The 15,065-nt window shown below is 25.0% G+C and overlaps 2 protein-coding genes across 2 annotated transcripts; both read left to right on the top strand.

Moving 5' to 3' along the window:
- Positions 1-1,824: 1,824 nt before the first annotated feature.
- On the top strand, positions 1,825-4,501 carry LOC122858761 (leucine-rich repeat neuronal protein 3-like). The gene is made up of 6 exons (XM_044161884.1): positions 1,825-2,080; positions 2,161-2,432; positions 2,902-3,161; positions 3,239-3,533; positions 3,807-3,965; positions 4,051-4,501. Exons 1-6 carry the CDS (start codon positions 1,837-1,839, stop codon positions 4,378-4,380), a joined length of 1,560 nt encoding a protein of 519 aa, XP_044017819.1. The 5' UTR covers positions 1,825-1,836; the 3' UTR covers positions 4,381-4,501.
- Positions 4,502-7,468: 2,967 nt separating this feature from the next.
- On the top strand, positions 7,469-11,046 carry LOC122858760 (brain-specific homeobox protein homolog). The gene is made up of 3 exons (XM_044161883.1): positions 7,469-8,261; positions 9,010-9,265; positions 10,442-11,046. Exons 1-3 carry the CDS (start codon positions 7,911-7,913, stop codon positions 10,753-10,755), a joined length of 921 nt encoding a protein of 306 aa, XP_044017818.1. The 5' UTR covers positions 7,469-7,910; the 3' UTR covers positions 10,756-11,046.
- The last annotated feature ends 4,019 nt before the right edge of the window (positions 11,047-15,065 follow it).

Below are 15,065 nucleotides of genomic sequence, written 5' to 3'. Positions count from 1 at the left end.
ATGCCGGAAAAATTTCTCCGCCATCAATCTCATGACGGAGTAATGTCTCCGTAAATCGGCCAAAAACGGAGTAATGACGGAGAAATATTTCTACCAGGGTGTTGAAAAGAAAAAAAAAAAAAAAAAATTTGCGTGTTGCAAGTACGCGCGAGGGAAGTGAAACTTCTTTCGGAGTAGTTGCATGTACTCTCTCTATATAATTCTCCCCTCTTTATCCGCTTCATAGCGCGTGGCCGGGCGTGTAACGCTCAGCGTAACGCTAGTGGGGCCTCGAATTTTGTCGCTACCCTCCGTAATGAAGTTTCACTTTAAAAATTAATTAATTAATTAAATATATATTATTTATACTTACCGTCCATTCTCGATGAACAAGAAGATCTTTCATCTCCAAAACGATTGTGTAGTTTGGTTGGTCTACCAATCGTTCTGGTAATAGTTGTATCTGTCTTGGTCCATATATAAACCACTGTAAAAACAGAAAAAAATTAGTAATTGAATATCTTAATAATAAACAAATTAAATGTAATAATTAATAAAATTAAAATATGTACTTGTTTGTAATAATTTACTTCTCCTCGCAATCTTTTCCAGCTTCTTTCATGAAATGGAAGATTAGAATATTTTTCTTTTATTATGTTTCCATCTTCATCACGCATGTGTTTTGTAAATTCATACATTAATAAGCACCCACTGATTATCATTGGAGTTCCAATAATAAGGAATCCCCATTTTGTATATCTCCATAATTTTTCATGTTGTTGTCTTTTCAACTCATCGATACTAATTCTTGGAAGCATCTTTGGGATTTCTGTTATTAAAAAAAAATATATATGTAGGAATGCACAAAATCAGGAAGTAGACAAGGACACAGTTAATTAATATTATTATTATTTATTCAATGTTCAATCTTTTTCTTCTGTTACATTCGAAAATCTTTCTTTTCAGTATCCGCTCAGTCATCCATTCCACTCATCAAGTGCAAACTAACGACCCCAGATACCCAAGAACGATCCGCGTTGCGTTTCCGAGTCAAAAACTAACTATAACTTGAAATCTCAATTCACCCTTACGTGTTCATCTTCTCCCAAAGACTCAACAACCCAGAAGTTTCTCGATGCTTCACGCTTTCCTCCAAAATTTAATATGTGTTTTTTGTGTGTTTTTATCCTACGTAAATAAATAATTTTTTTTTTTTTTATTAACCCCCCTGGTAGAAATATTTCTCCGCCATTACTCCGGCTTTCTTCGGTATTACTCCGTTTTTGGCCCATTTCCGGAGAAATTACTCCGGCATGAGATTGATGGCGGAGTAATTACTCAGGCATGAGATTAATGTCGGAAAAATTAATCTGCCACTACTTTTATACCAGAATAATTTCTCCGTCATCAACCTTATGCCGGAGTAATTTCTCCGGAAATGGGCCGAAAACGAAGAAATGCCGGAGTAATATTTCCACCAGGGCTTTTTTTAATTTATTTTTTAATTTTTTATGCAATGTTGTGCCAGCTTAAACTCAAGTCCGCACAACTTGTTTAATAATCGACAATATTGCATTGTCTTACCTGCAGGACTATCCCTTAACAGATATTTTTGTACGATGCGGTTCTGTACGGGTTTTTTGCCATCATCCCACCGTCTATTACGTTATTGACATAATTTAAGATTCATCGTCATTATATAATTTTATTTTTTTTTTTGTTTTTCACATGTATATGTTTTATTCAACAAACAACTCTATACAGACACAATTCCCATTTAATATTGTCAGAGAGATGAGTAACACTTTGACGGTATCTTATCGGTTTGTTGGCTTATCTGAAAGTCAGCAATTTGATATGTTAACTAAACAGGTTTTATTTTTATCATTTTCATACGTAAATTGTAACCAAGTACACGTTAAAATGAAACAGTTAATAATTATATTTATTTTTTTTAATTTCTACAACTGTCAAGCAAATGGTGATGAAGGTGAAGCTGAAGTTGCTCCAATAATTTCAATAAAAAATACTGAGTCACCTGATCAATTGGAGCACAATGATAAAAAAATTCAAAATATTTGTGATATTTGTGCATGCAATGGTAAAATTTTTTATAATTAATTTCAATAATTATTTTGTTTAATTTTGTTTAATTCATTTGAAATTTAACTTTTTTTGTAGATTCAACGATTGATTGTTCTTCACATCAACTTGATAATAATTTATCAGACACACCTTGGAATAATAAAACAAATAAATTAGTCACATTTGATAGTAATTCAATTGTTTATTTAAAAAAATTTCCAAATGTTACTATTGAAAAACTAATAATCAGTCGAAATAGAATTACAAAAATCGATGATCAAGCATTCAAGTGGATTAAAAATTTAACTGAGCTAGATTTGAGCTATAATCATTTAACATCAAAAATACTACGACCAGAAATTTTCCAGGTATTTAATAATATACTTTTTAATATGATAAAATTATTTACATAATTAATTTATAATTAGTTTTATTAATTATCTAAAAATAAATTTCAATCAATATTATTTTTATTCTTGGAAATTTTTTTTTAGCATTTTTATCATTTTATTTTAAATGATGTTATCATTTTAATCCGACTAGATAAATAATGATTCAATATTACATTTTTTTTCATGGAAATAAATAGTGATTAATTTGTATTGAATTTTTTTTTTTATTATAATATTTATCGTTGTATTTTAATTTTAAAAAATTTGTATTTTTTAATTTTAAAAAATTTATATTTAATTTTTTTTCTACAAGAGTTATTTATTGATAAAATTCATGGAATATTTATTAATTAATTAAAATAGTTTTTACTTTGTCAATGAAACTTTGTGTATATTGAAAATTTCCGAGATTAATTTACTAATTTATTTTTATTTTTTGTATTAGGGAAAATTTTCACCAGAAGAATGGGAGCCATTGGCAAAATTACGTGTATTAAATCTTGGAAATAATAATCTCCATACTTTAAATCAAGATTTATTTGAACATATTAATGATTTAACAACTTTAATTATTTCTGGAAATCCATTCACCGTACTTGATCATGGTGTATTATCAGCATTTTCTGATCTTAGAGATATTGAAGAACTTAACATTGCATACTGTGATTTAGGCGAACTTCCTGAGCATTTTTTTCACTCAACGCAGTGAGTTTTAATGATAATAATAATTAACTCATAATTAAATTAACAAATTGAATTAATAAATAATTATAAATTCATAGATCTTCATTGAAACGATTGTACTTGAATGGTAATCGATTTACTTCTGTACCAGATGCACTTGAAGATGCAAAATCACTTGAATATCTTAATCTCGATGAAAATTTATTTAAAGATATTAATAAACAAAATAATTTTCCAAGTTTAAATAAATTAAAAATACTAAGCCTTCGTTCACTTCCACATCTTACGAAAATTAGTGACAGTGCTTTTTCTGAGCTTACTGCTTTGGAAGAATTATATCTTGAAGATTGTCCAAGGTTAAAAGAAATTCATGAAGATGCATTTGTAAAACACGTAAGATTAATTTAGCTTTTATTAAAAAAATAAAATTATTTTTTATAAATTTATCAAAATATTATATCAATTGTTTATTAATTCCAGAAAATAATATTTAATTTTTTTCTTGATAAAATATAAAAATATCTTTTTCATCATAAAATTTATGAATTTTTTTTTTTTTTCACTCATAAAACATTTAAAATTGATTGTTATTTTCTTTGTAATAATTTTATAAAATATTATTTCGATTAAAGATAAAAATATCTAAAATAAATTTTATAATTTCAGTCAATTCATGGAGCAATATGGCCACAATTAAAAATCCTAGATATTTCAAATAACGCATTGAAATATTTACCATCAGATCTCATTGCTCGTTGGGATAAGCTGGAATACTTGTCAATAATAAACAATGACTGGGTTTGCGACTGTGACAATCAAGACCTCGTAATTATTAAAAATTAATTTTTTATATATTTTTAAGCTGTGAATTAATTAGTTAATTAATTTATTTATTTATGATTTTTAAAAGATTGGAAATTTACTTCCAAACCTTGGAAAAAAGCTAATGGGTAATCAAGTTGATGACCTATATTGTGCAGCACCACCAGAACATGCTGGTAAAAATTTAACATCATTAGCAAAACGAAAACTTAGATGTCTTGATTATTATGGTTCACGTCCTGAACGTGATGCTGCTATTCTCATTGGTGTTGTACTTGGTTTATTTCTAGCAATTCCAATAGTCCTCACATTATTATTTTTTTGGAAACGTGGATTTTGTATTATTTTTAATTCAAACAATCCAGCAAGTTTTTCACGTGCTTACTACAAACGAGCAACGAACAATGATGATTTTTAATAACAAAAATTTAATAAAACTCGTAAATATATTTATAAGCTAAATTAAAATAATTATTATAATGAATTTATGTTAATAAATATGTAAAATTGAAAAATAAATAAATTTTAAAAATAATTAACTAGTTAATTTGTCAATTGAATTTTGGATAAGTGTCATCATCAAGTTAATCGTTGACAGAAAGTATTTTATAAAAAAAAATAAAAAAAATATAAAAATCAAATATACAATATATCGTGTTCGACACAAGTTTTACTAACGAGTCTCGAGGGAGATACGTTGTTCCATGCAAAAGCTTGAAACCCGAATCCAGCTTTAGCAAAAAAGAAATGGTCCCCCTTTTTTTTTATAAGAATACAAAACACTGCTTCATATAAAACATCATTCACTCAAAACTCGATCTTTGTGTGTTCATATTTATTTTATTTTTATAAAAGAAAGTGAATATATATATTTTATAGTGACACGCGTCGTGGTAACATTGTTATTCACTTCTAACAGTAATTAATGTACTCAATAATAGGCGAAAAAAAATTATATAAAAATATTTAACTAAATGCCAACACGCGTATACCACGTCAACAATTCGGCTTAATCAATGTCACTGAGAAATTGAGAAATAAAAATTAAGTTAATAATTCAATTGGATCGTTTGATTTGTCGATTGTGAAATGATGGAGAAGGGTTTTTTCATTGTCATGAATTATTGTATCTATATAGGGATGGAAAAAAAATTACAATACAAATTGAATTATCGAATAATGTTAAATTTATTTTGTTTAAATAATTACAAGCATTTTTTTTCTATTTTAATTTGGGTTTTAGAAATTTTTTTTTTTTCTTCAGAAAATTTTAAATTTATTAATCCAACTATTTTTTAATTATTGCAAGTGGGTAATTAATTTTATTTCAATTAAACATTGATAAAAGTTTTACGTACATACTGTTTTATTGAGAAAAAATAATTTATTTTTGTTTATTTATAAACAAATTATAGTTGAATAAAAATTGATATGGTATTTTTAAAATTTACCTGAAAATATTTTAACAAGAAATTTATATTTAATTTATTTATAAATAATAATAATAAATTTTGTATCAATAATTAAATGGACATTTCATTGATTTATTTAAATTTTATCTGCAAAAAATTGCAATGAAATAAATAAACATTTCATTGATTTATTTAAATTTTATCTGCAAAAAAAATTGCCTTTTAATATTATATTTATAAAAATTAAAAAAAAAAAATTTTAAATAAAATTTTTTATCATTTATAAAAAGTAATTTGATATTGTAATTTTTAATAAATTTGAATGATAAATAATTGATAGAATGTAATAAAAACAAACCAAATAAAATAATATTAAACTAGAAATTTATTAATTAAAATTTTATCACAAAAATATTAAAATTCATTTGTTTGAAAGAATATTAAAAAAAAATTTTCCAACAAATGAATTTATTATCGTAAAAATATTAAAATTCATTAATTTATTTATTTATTTAAAAAAAGAGTTAAATTTCAAGATAATATTTAGCTAACTATCTAATAGACAATAGTTATGAAAAATAAGAATATAAAAAAATAAATAATCCTGTAGATAAACGTATGCACTTTTATTAAGACCACAAACAGATAGTTTATAAAGTGGTTTTGATCAATCTTGTGGACGAGACCTCCTATAATTTATATTGCCACAACGTAAACCGACGTTTTGCCATGGACCAAAGGGTTGATTGTATGTTACAGGTTATACTGTAGCATGTTTATAACGAAGAGTACTAAATTGGAGATGACGAAGGATGCATTGTGTACATGATGCATTTCAATTTAATGGATGTATTATACATCAAGGTGCCTATACATCCTGTTAAACATCTATAACATGTTTAAAAATTATTTAAAATATATGTCAACACACTCTGATGGCTTTATATCCACATGAGAATCGATGAGATAATCTAATGCATGCAGCATCTCAACTGCAGTCTCTCCCAAACATGATGCATCTCATCCTGTATATATTAATTTATCCAACTTTATATTTTATTTTCATGTTCACAATAATATACATAATATATTATACCAAAGCTTCCAACAGTTCAAACAAATAAAATAGATAAATAAAAATATTTATTCCAAGAAAAATAAATTAAAAATAAATTTATCAAACAAAAAATATTTTTAAAAAGTAATTATAATATTTAAATTAAGCTGTAAAAATTTATTCAAATTTATAATACACTAAAAATCCATATTATTATTAAAATTTAATTAATAAACTAATAATTTGTTAGTAAATTTTTAAATTAAAAATTATTAAAAAAAAATAATTTTAATTATGAGCTTTTTATGAAAAAATATAGTTCAATTACTATATATATTGTAAAAAAATTAATCTAAAATTTTTCAAATAAATTATAATTATCTATAAATAAATTTAATTTAAAGAGCTTTTTTTTTTTTTCAACATAAATTCCATGAATAAATGAATTATACATTAAAAAAATATCAAGATGAAAATTTTATAAATAAAAATATAAAATTTCTAAAATGCGAGCTTTTGTTTGTTATTTATAAATATAAAAAATAGAATATTATTTATATATATAGAATTGATATGTACAAAGTGAATACAACATACGTTTAGCTGGTACATTTGGTCCATTGCAAATCCCGCATTCAAGGAAATTCCCGTTAGGGTTGTGTCGTTGTCATGGCAATGTTAAATATAAATATCCGCCCATAATAATACAACAAACCAATGAGCTTTCAAGGCGCCACCAGACAACCAATAATATCACAATGATAATATCAATCCTCCCCGCTTGAAAAATCATCCCCATGATGGAAATACAAGTGAACCATCTACCCCCCTTTACACTTGTTGTTTTTTTTTTTTTCTGATTTTTTTTTTTATTTTATTTCTTTGTCTATTTAGAATATAAAAAAAAAAAAAAATTTTTCATTTTTTCGTCAATGTATAACAGATGCTGGATGTGTAAGTGAGATGGTTGTTACTGGAGCAGACGAGACGAGACTCAATCGGCAGGTTGACGGACCGATAGGGGGCTAAACGGTGACAGTGTCTTACATGACAGCTTTGCTAACGGTATAACACGTGTTTAAATAAAATAAACAATAAAAAATTTATAATAATTAATTAAGTAAATTTAAAAAAAAAATAAATAAAGTTGAGTGAATAAAAATGATTTAAATTGTGAATTTAAAAAGTGAAATTTGCGTTAATTTTTGTTTTTTTTTTTCTTGTCAAAAGTATTAGTAATAATTGATGATAATTTATATTATTTAAAAAACAAAATATTCAAATTTATATGTAATATAATATTATGTATTTAAAAAAATAATAAAATGGTTAAATAAATTTTTTTAATGGTCAATTACGTGGTGGAAAAATAATTGAAAATTTAAAAAAGAAAAATAGTGTAAATAATTGTGTAAAAAAGTGTTGATAATATTTTTTTAATTGTTGTTATTGATTGATTGGTTAAATGTTGTGAGAAAAATGATGCAGTCAACTTGTCAGCCTCATCATCAGGCTCAACAACAGAATGGTACATCAACAAATCGTACGTCGTTTTTAATTGAAGATATATTAAATCGAGGAAATGGACATTCACAACATGTACAAGGACAATTACATCATCAATTTTTACCAACACATGGACAACAACATCATCATCATCATAATTATCAACAATTTGCTAGTTTAATGCCGGGTTATCCGACGGGACCATCAACAGCAGCATTTTTTCTTGGACCATTATTTGGAGCCGGCGGTATGGGCGTCGGCGTTGTTCCTGGAGTTGGTGAGCTTGCTGCATTAAAACACTGTCGACGTAGAAAAGCTCGAACTGTAAGTTGCTATTTTAAATATAATATTTTATTCATTTTTATTAATTTAGTAGAAAACTGTGTATGATTTTTACTTTAATTCGCAATTTAAATCAATTGATCAAAGAGACAAATTTTGGAAAATTGTATAAAAAAATTATAACAAAATTATTTGGTAATTTGTCATTTTAAAAATTTGTATATTTAAAAAATAACATAAAATATTATGACATACTTTAGTGTCACAACAATTGATAGAAAAAAAAAATAATTAATCAACTTGTACAGGAAAAAAGTTGCAAAAAATATTTATTTATTATTTTCAATTTTTATTTATAAAAAAATAGAGTATTTTTTTGACTAATCACACTGATTGTCTTTCTGAAAATTTAAGAAAATATGAATGTTATATATTTGATGGCTAAATTACATATAAATTCAAACAATTTTGATATTATTTTTAATTTTTGAAACTAATTTACATAGAATTGATCAATTAATTTCATTAAAACTTGTATATAATTGGATATATGATAAATATTAATTCAAAATATGGGTTACAAGTTGTTTATCGTATTAATAATAACTACTTCATACAATTTATATAAATTAAAAAAATACCTAGAACCAATAAATTAACTATCAAAGATCCAGAATCACTAAAAAATTAAAATTTAAAAATCTATAAATTAAACAAAGTTCATTTTAAAAATTTACCATTTGATTTTTAAATTTATAAATTGTATTTTTATTCAATTAAAAATAAAAAGGTATTCAGTGATCAACAACTAGCAGGTCTTGAGGCGCGATTTGAAGCTCAAAGATACCTAAGCACCCCAGAAAGAGTTGAGCTTGCAGCAGCATTACATTTATCAGAAACTCAAGTTAAAACATGGTTTCAAAATCGTCGAATGAAACATAAAAAACAATTGCGAAAAATAAATAATAATAATTCTGGTACTAATGGAAATTCAACATCTGGAAATCAACAATCCAGACAATCATCAACAGCAGCATCACCATCAGGTAAATAATCAATTATCTAATTTCATTATATTTCCACATAAAAAATATCAATCAACAATCAATAATAATAATCCTCATTATTATTTCAATATTAAAATTAAATTAATTATCCAACAACCACTGATATTAATGATTAGTCAACAACATCACATATTGGTTTTAGTTTGTGTTAAAACTACATGTACACATGCATATATGTAAAGCATGTATATATTAATTTATCACATATGAAGAGACAATTTCTCGGGACAAAACTGACCACTGGGTCCTCCGACATCGTTAACCACTTTGCACCTTCATCAATAAACCTTTCTCCTCCCTATTTAGAGACACCTGAAACATATTATATACATACACACTGCACATCCATACATGTTCTATTTAAAAATTATTTTTTTTTTTCATATAGTGTCATACCTGATAATTTAATAATTATTTTATGTTATTTTTTTTTTAATCAATTAATACATATATAATGTAGCTTTTAATAAGAATGAAATTTAATTTAAATGTAATAGTATATATATTGAGTAGAGGAGAAACTAAAGTTCATTTTAGTTAGCCTCGTTCAACGGTTTCATAATTGCAGATAACTGCATCGCTTTTGAATACCTGACACGATCCCAACAACTAACCACATCGCATTTTATTTAATATGCTTTACTTTAGTCATATACCAATATACCCAAGATGGCTTCGTTCAGCATCTTCTTCAGCATCTCAAGATGTTATACCAAAGAAGAGGGTGGTGGTGGTGGTAAAGTAGTACATAGTAGTAACAGGGTTTTACTAACAAAGTTAGCCTGAGACTTGACATCACATCTTTGCTTCTCCTTTCTTCTTCAACCTCCTGCTCCTCTTCTTGCTTTTTTTTTTTTTTTTGTCAACCCCTTTGTGCTTTTTATTTTGCCCTCTCTCGCTCTGTCAATCTCTGTGTATTTGTCTTTGTCAGTGTCTTACTTGACTGGACAAGATATCGACGTTAAATATCAAATGGAAAATATTAAATTTAAAAGATTTTTTAATTAAGTAAAAAATTATTTTAATATGAAATATATGGAGATAAATTGTGGATACTTTGATGATACATCATTGGCAAAATAAAAAATATTATTAGTTGAAGAAATTATTTTGTGCATTTGAAAATTAATGAAAAGTGTTGTTTAAAAATTACAGAAAGACCAGTTGATTTTTCTATAAATGGTGGACGTGAATCACGAGCAAGTAGTGATGCAGCAATTGACTCGGATTCAGATGAGATTGATGTACTTGGTGATGAAGCGTCACCCTCACCACCTCATGTAACTTCATCAGCTATTCATTTGTTGAGACGTACAATGTCAACTCCACCACAACCACCACCAACAACGACAACGACAACATCATCATCAACATCATCAACAACAGTATTTCATCGTCCCTCACTTCATTCTGTCAGCCTGACACATCAATCTTATCAGGATCAGCCACTTCAACGTCATCATCGCTGAGTAAACACACTCAACCCTATTTCAAATATTATTTTCTTTTTTTTTTTTTTTTGTTAAATTATTATTTCAATCTTTTATATAAAAGATTATTAAAATTACAAATTTATTTTTTATTATTTATACATTATGATTTATAAATAAAAAATTAATAAATATATATATTATATAGAAATAATTGTAGGTATTGAAATGATATATATAAAAAAAAAAATATACAGGTATATTTCTTACAAAAATTATTGTAAATAATTAATCTTCATTGAACAAAAAAAAAAACGAAAAAAAAACAATGATAATAATAAATAAATTAAAAGTTAAAAATGATAAAAAACATTAAAAAATTTTCATTTAATATTAAATTAAAATTAACCCATTAAAAAGCACAAAATATCAATTATTTTTTTTTTTTTTTTTATAAATATATATCAATTAAAAATTAAAAAATATATTTTGCAAATAATTATATGCTATTAAATGAATTGAAACAATGTTTTTCACTGAATTATTTGGTATAATATATAAATAAATTTAAAAAAAAAAAAATGTTTAACATTTGAGGAGGATAATGGTTTTTTAGTCAAAAGTTGAAGGATTAAAGTGGGAGGGTTGAACATATGTATATAATATATATAGCTAGTGGTGGTTTGTAAATTGCAAAGGGATGATAGATAAGGGAAGGCGGAGTCACGATGAAAATATGTCGTGCTTTCAGTTGGGGGGTGAATCCTAATACCCAGATAATGGGAAGTAATTGCGAGGGATCAGAGCAACTGTATACATGAAAATATATAACTGTATACACACACACACACACACACATACTTAATTGCAATCATGTGTATATGTATATATTTATATTTTGAGTGTGTATGTCAAATTGGGGTGGTACTCTATGCTCTAAAGCATATAAAAGCGAGTGAAACATCAGCGACAAGAAGAGGGATTGAACCAAGGGATGTTGTGGATTGGTATATATAATATGAACTGGAAAAGAGAATATTGGTAGTGGAAATTGATAATCATGTTATTGAAATAAAATCACGTATACTCAAATACGAGATATCACTTGTCATATCCAAATCCAACCTGTTCTATGCGAGCTATCACTTTTATATGTGCGTATATATTTAATATACAAAAACACCGAGCTGAGTGGTGTACGGCTTTTCTTGTGTGCATATCAACTTTTATTTATATATATTCACCGATGAAAAGAGATAAATATATATTGACAAGACTTGTGGAAAAGTAAAGAAGAAAAAAATTATTAATTTAATATTAAAATATGGTCTCTTGTCATTCAAATGCAAATATATAAAATCATGAGTTGTATATATGAATTTTTAAAATATAATTTAATTAATAATATATCATTTTTTTTATTTATCAAATTATTTATTAATTATTAGTCATATTTTTTAGTTGGTTTTTATTTTGTTTAGAAAAATATGATTTTTTGTGTTTTTTTTTTTATAGATTTTTAAATGATCTTATAGATATTTAATTAAAAAATAGAAAAAAATATAATTTAATTATTTATTTATATTTAAAATTATTATTTTATAATTTTAAATAAATTATTTTTATTGTTTTAATTTATTTTATAATTTTTAAAAATTTACATTATTTTTAAAATTAGAAAATATAAAAATTAATTTTTTTTTTTGTCTAAAATTAATCATTGATATTTAAATTTTTAATATTTTTTTATTTTTCTAAATTAACATTAATTTTATATAAATCTAAAAAAAAAAATTTCCATTATTAAAAACATTAAATACTTGAAAAAAAAAAACAGCAACATATTGCTATAATTATTTATAAAAGCTTGCAAAGTAAAGTAAAAAAAAAAATAAAGAAAATTACAAGCAAGCATGATATATATTAATTTAAATCACTTTGAAGTTTACATGCATTAATATCAATAAAACATCCTCACACACCTCCAATATAAAATACATATATAAATTTATACGACAAGGGATCAAGTTGTGATATTGTTTCGCGATATAATATTCCATACAAAAAAAAAAAAAGAAAAAAATAATAGAAATTATAGACGAGTTGAATAACGGCTGAGTGAGTTATTCATAAATTAATTATATATCACAGAGAGAAACAATTTATGATGTTTATTAGATTACATTAAGACGGCTATTATTATGGATGAAGGTAAATAAAGGGTGTTCAGGGGTAAATAAATAAAACGAGTTACACACAGAGATTTAAATCTACAAGAGCATCCTTAAACGTGTGTACATCAATGAAAAATCAAAGTGAGGATATATATAATATATAAAAATGAAATAAAAAAAAATATTAGTGTTGGCTGTGATATTGTAGAATGGAATGCGGCGAGAATAATGAAATAAAGGACAATGAAGTGGCTTGAAAGAGAAGGGTAGTAGGCTACAATGCTTCAAAAGCGTTTATATATATCTATATAAAAATTAGAGGATGAGCTGATGCTGTTGCTCCACGACAAGAGCAAGATGACAAAAAAAAATCATGTATATATAAAAAGAGTGACAAGGGGAATGAAATGACGAAAAAGCTAGTAGCACCCTTGGTTACACCTAAATGCAATGGGCGTGTTCCATTTACTTTTATTATTATTTTTATCTAAAGGGTACTACTATGTATATGGTACTCGAATAATTATCAAAGAACAAGGGGTCAATGGGGGGGTTAGTTTTTTTTTTTTTTTTAAATCTTTTTTACAGGTATATTATAATAAAAATTATACGAGTATTGTATGTGGCTTTTTCTCACCTGTTGTGATGCTTTTTTTTTTTTGCTTTTTATTTTTGAATTATTTGGGTTTGATATTATAAAAAGTGAGATGATTAGGGTTTAAGAGATTTTAAGGGGATGTTATTTTGTTGAATGATATTATTTAATAGACAGTAGGGGGTGGGGAGGGTGAGGGGGATCTACATCAGGTGTTGCAATTATGTATTTATAAAAAAAAAAATATACAAGTACATATTTTTAATTTATTATTAGAATATAATTTTTTTATTTGTTTTTTTTTTTTTTTTTTAATTGTTTGTAATGTATTTTAATGGTTATTAATGAAAAATATTGAAGATTATTTTTATTTAATGGTTTTAATTAATTTAAAAAAAAAATAAAATTGATGATATTTATTTTTGAATTTTTTTGATAATGAAATAATTTTTTTTTAATTTATTTAAGGGTTGAATAGGTAAAAATTAATTTCTTTTAGGAGAGATTATTGGCTTTTGGTTAATTAATTTTTTTTCTGATGAAAATTATAGGTTGAAAAAATTTAAATAGGATATTTGTGGAAATTTTTGAGTTTTTTTTGTACATTTAATGCAAGTGAGCTTTTGTTTATTAAAAAATAATTGTTATTTAATTTTTTTTTGATTTATTATAATTTTTGTAGCTTGTATTATTTACAAATTAACTGATTATATATAAATGAAAATAGTAAAAGTCATATTATCTTGAGATGAAAATTCATTAAAAATAAAAAAAATATAAAAGCTCTAGTAATCCTTGATAATTTGACAGGTAACATTTAAAATAGAGGGTAAATACTAAATAGACCTTGTCCCTAGATGCTTCTGTTTTTATTCTGTAAATTTATATATATTATTTTTTTATTTTTTTATATTTATAAACGTATGCCCGTTAGCTTAACAAGCTGTCAAGACGTCGACGCGTGTCACTCGGGTTTTTTATTTTTTTTATTATGCTTTGACTTTTTTTGTACTCAGATTCAATGAATCCCCAACAAACATGAAATTAGATAGATTTATTTATTCTTTGTGCTTATTTACATAAAATAAATCTCGTCACAATAAATACAAAATTATATTAATTATTATTTATTAATTTTTTATCAATAGCCTAGTAGTTTTTTTTTGTCGAGCTTTTATTTAAAAATTTTTTAAAATATGTTTATCTTTGCTTTTACGACATTTTAATGATCAAAAAATTTCGTAAAATTCTTCTCCTAATATTGAAATAACATTAAAATTAATTAAAAAGATTTTTGCAATTTTTTTTTACAAGTTATCAGGTTTATTATTCGAGTTATCAGATTTATTTAAACTTTTTTTTTGACGATTTATTTTTTATAATACATAAAATTAGGGCTAGGCTAGTTGAAAAAATTAAAATGTGTACACTGTATTATACTAATTAATCTATACAATATAAATAAAAAAAAAATAAATTTAATAATACAAAAAAAAAATGTAAAAAGGGGATTTTATAGTCACGTGCCGCTTAACTTGATCACCGGACAATCTGGCCTCGTTGCAACCTTCGACTTGTTA

This window comes from Aphidius gifuensis, linkage group LG6 (genome assembly GCF_014905175.1).
Source record: "Aphidius gifuensis isolate YNYX2018 linkage group LG6, ASM1490517v1, whole genome shotgun sequence".
NCBI lineage: Eukaryota > Metazoa > Arthropoda > Insecta > Hymenoptera > Braconidae > Aphidius > Aphidius gifuensis.
Note: the sequence above shows the minus strand (reverse complement) of the source record. Positions and strands in the feature narration are given on the sequence as shown.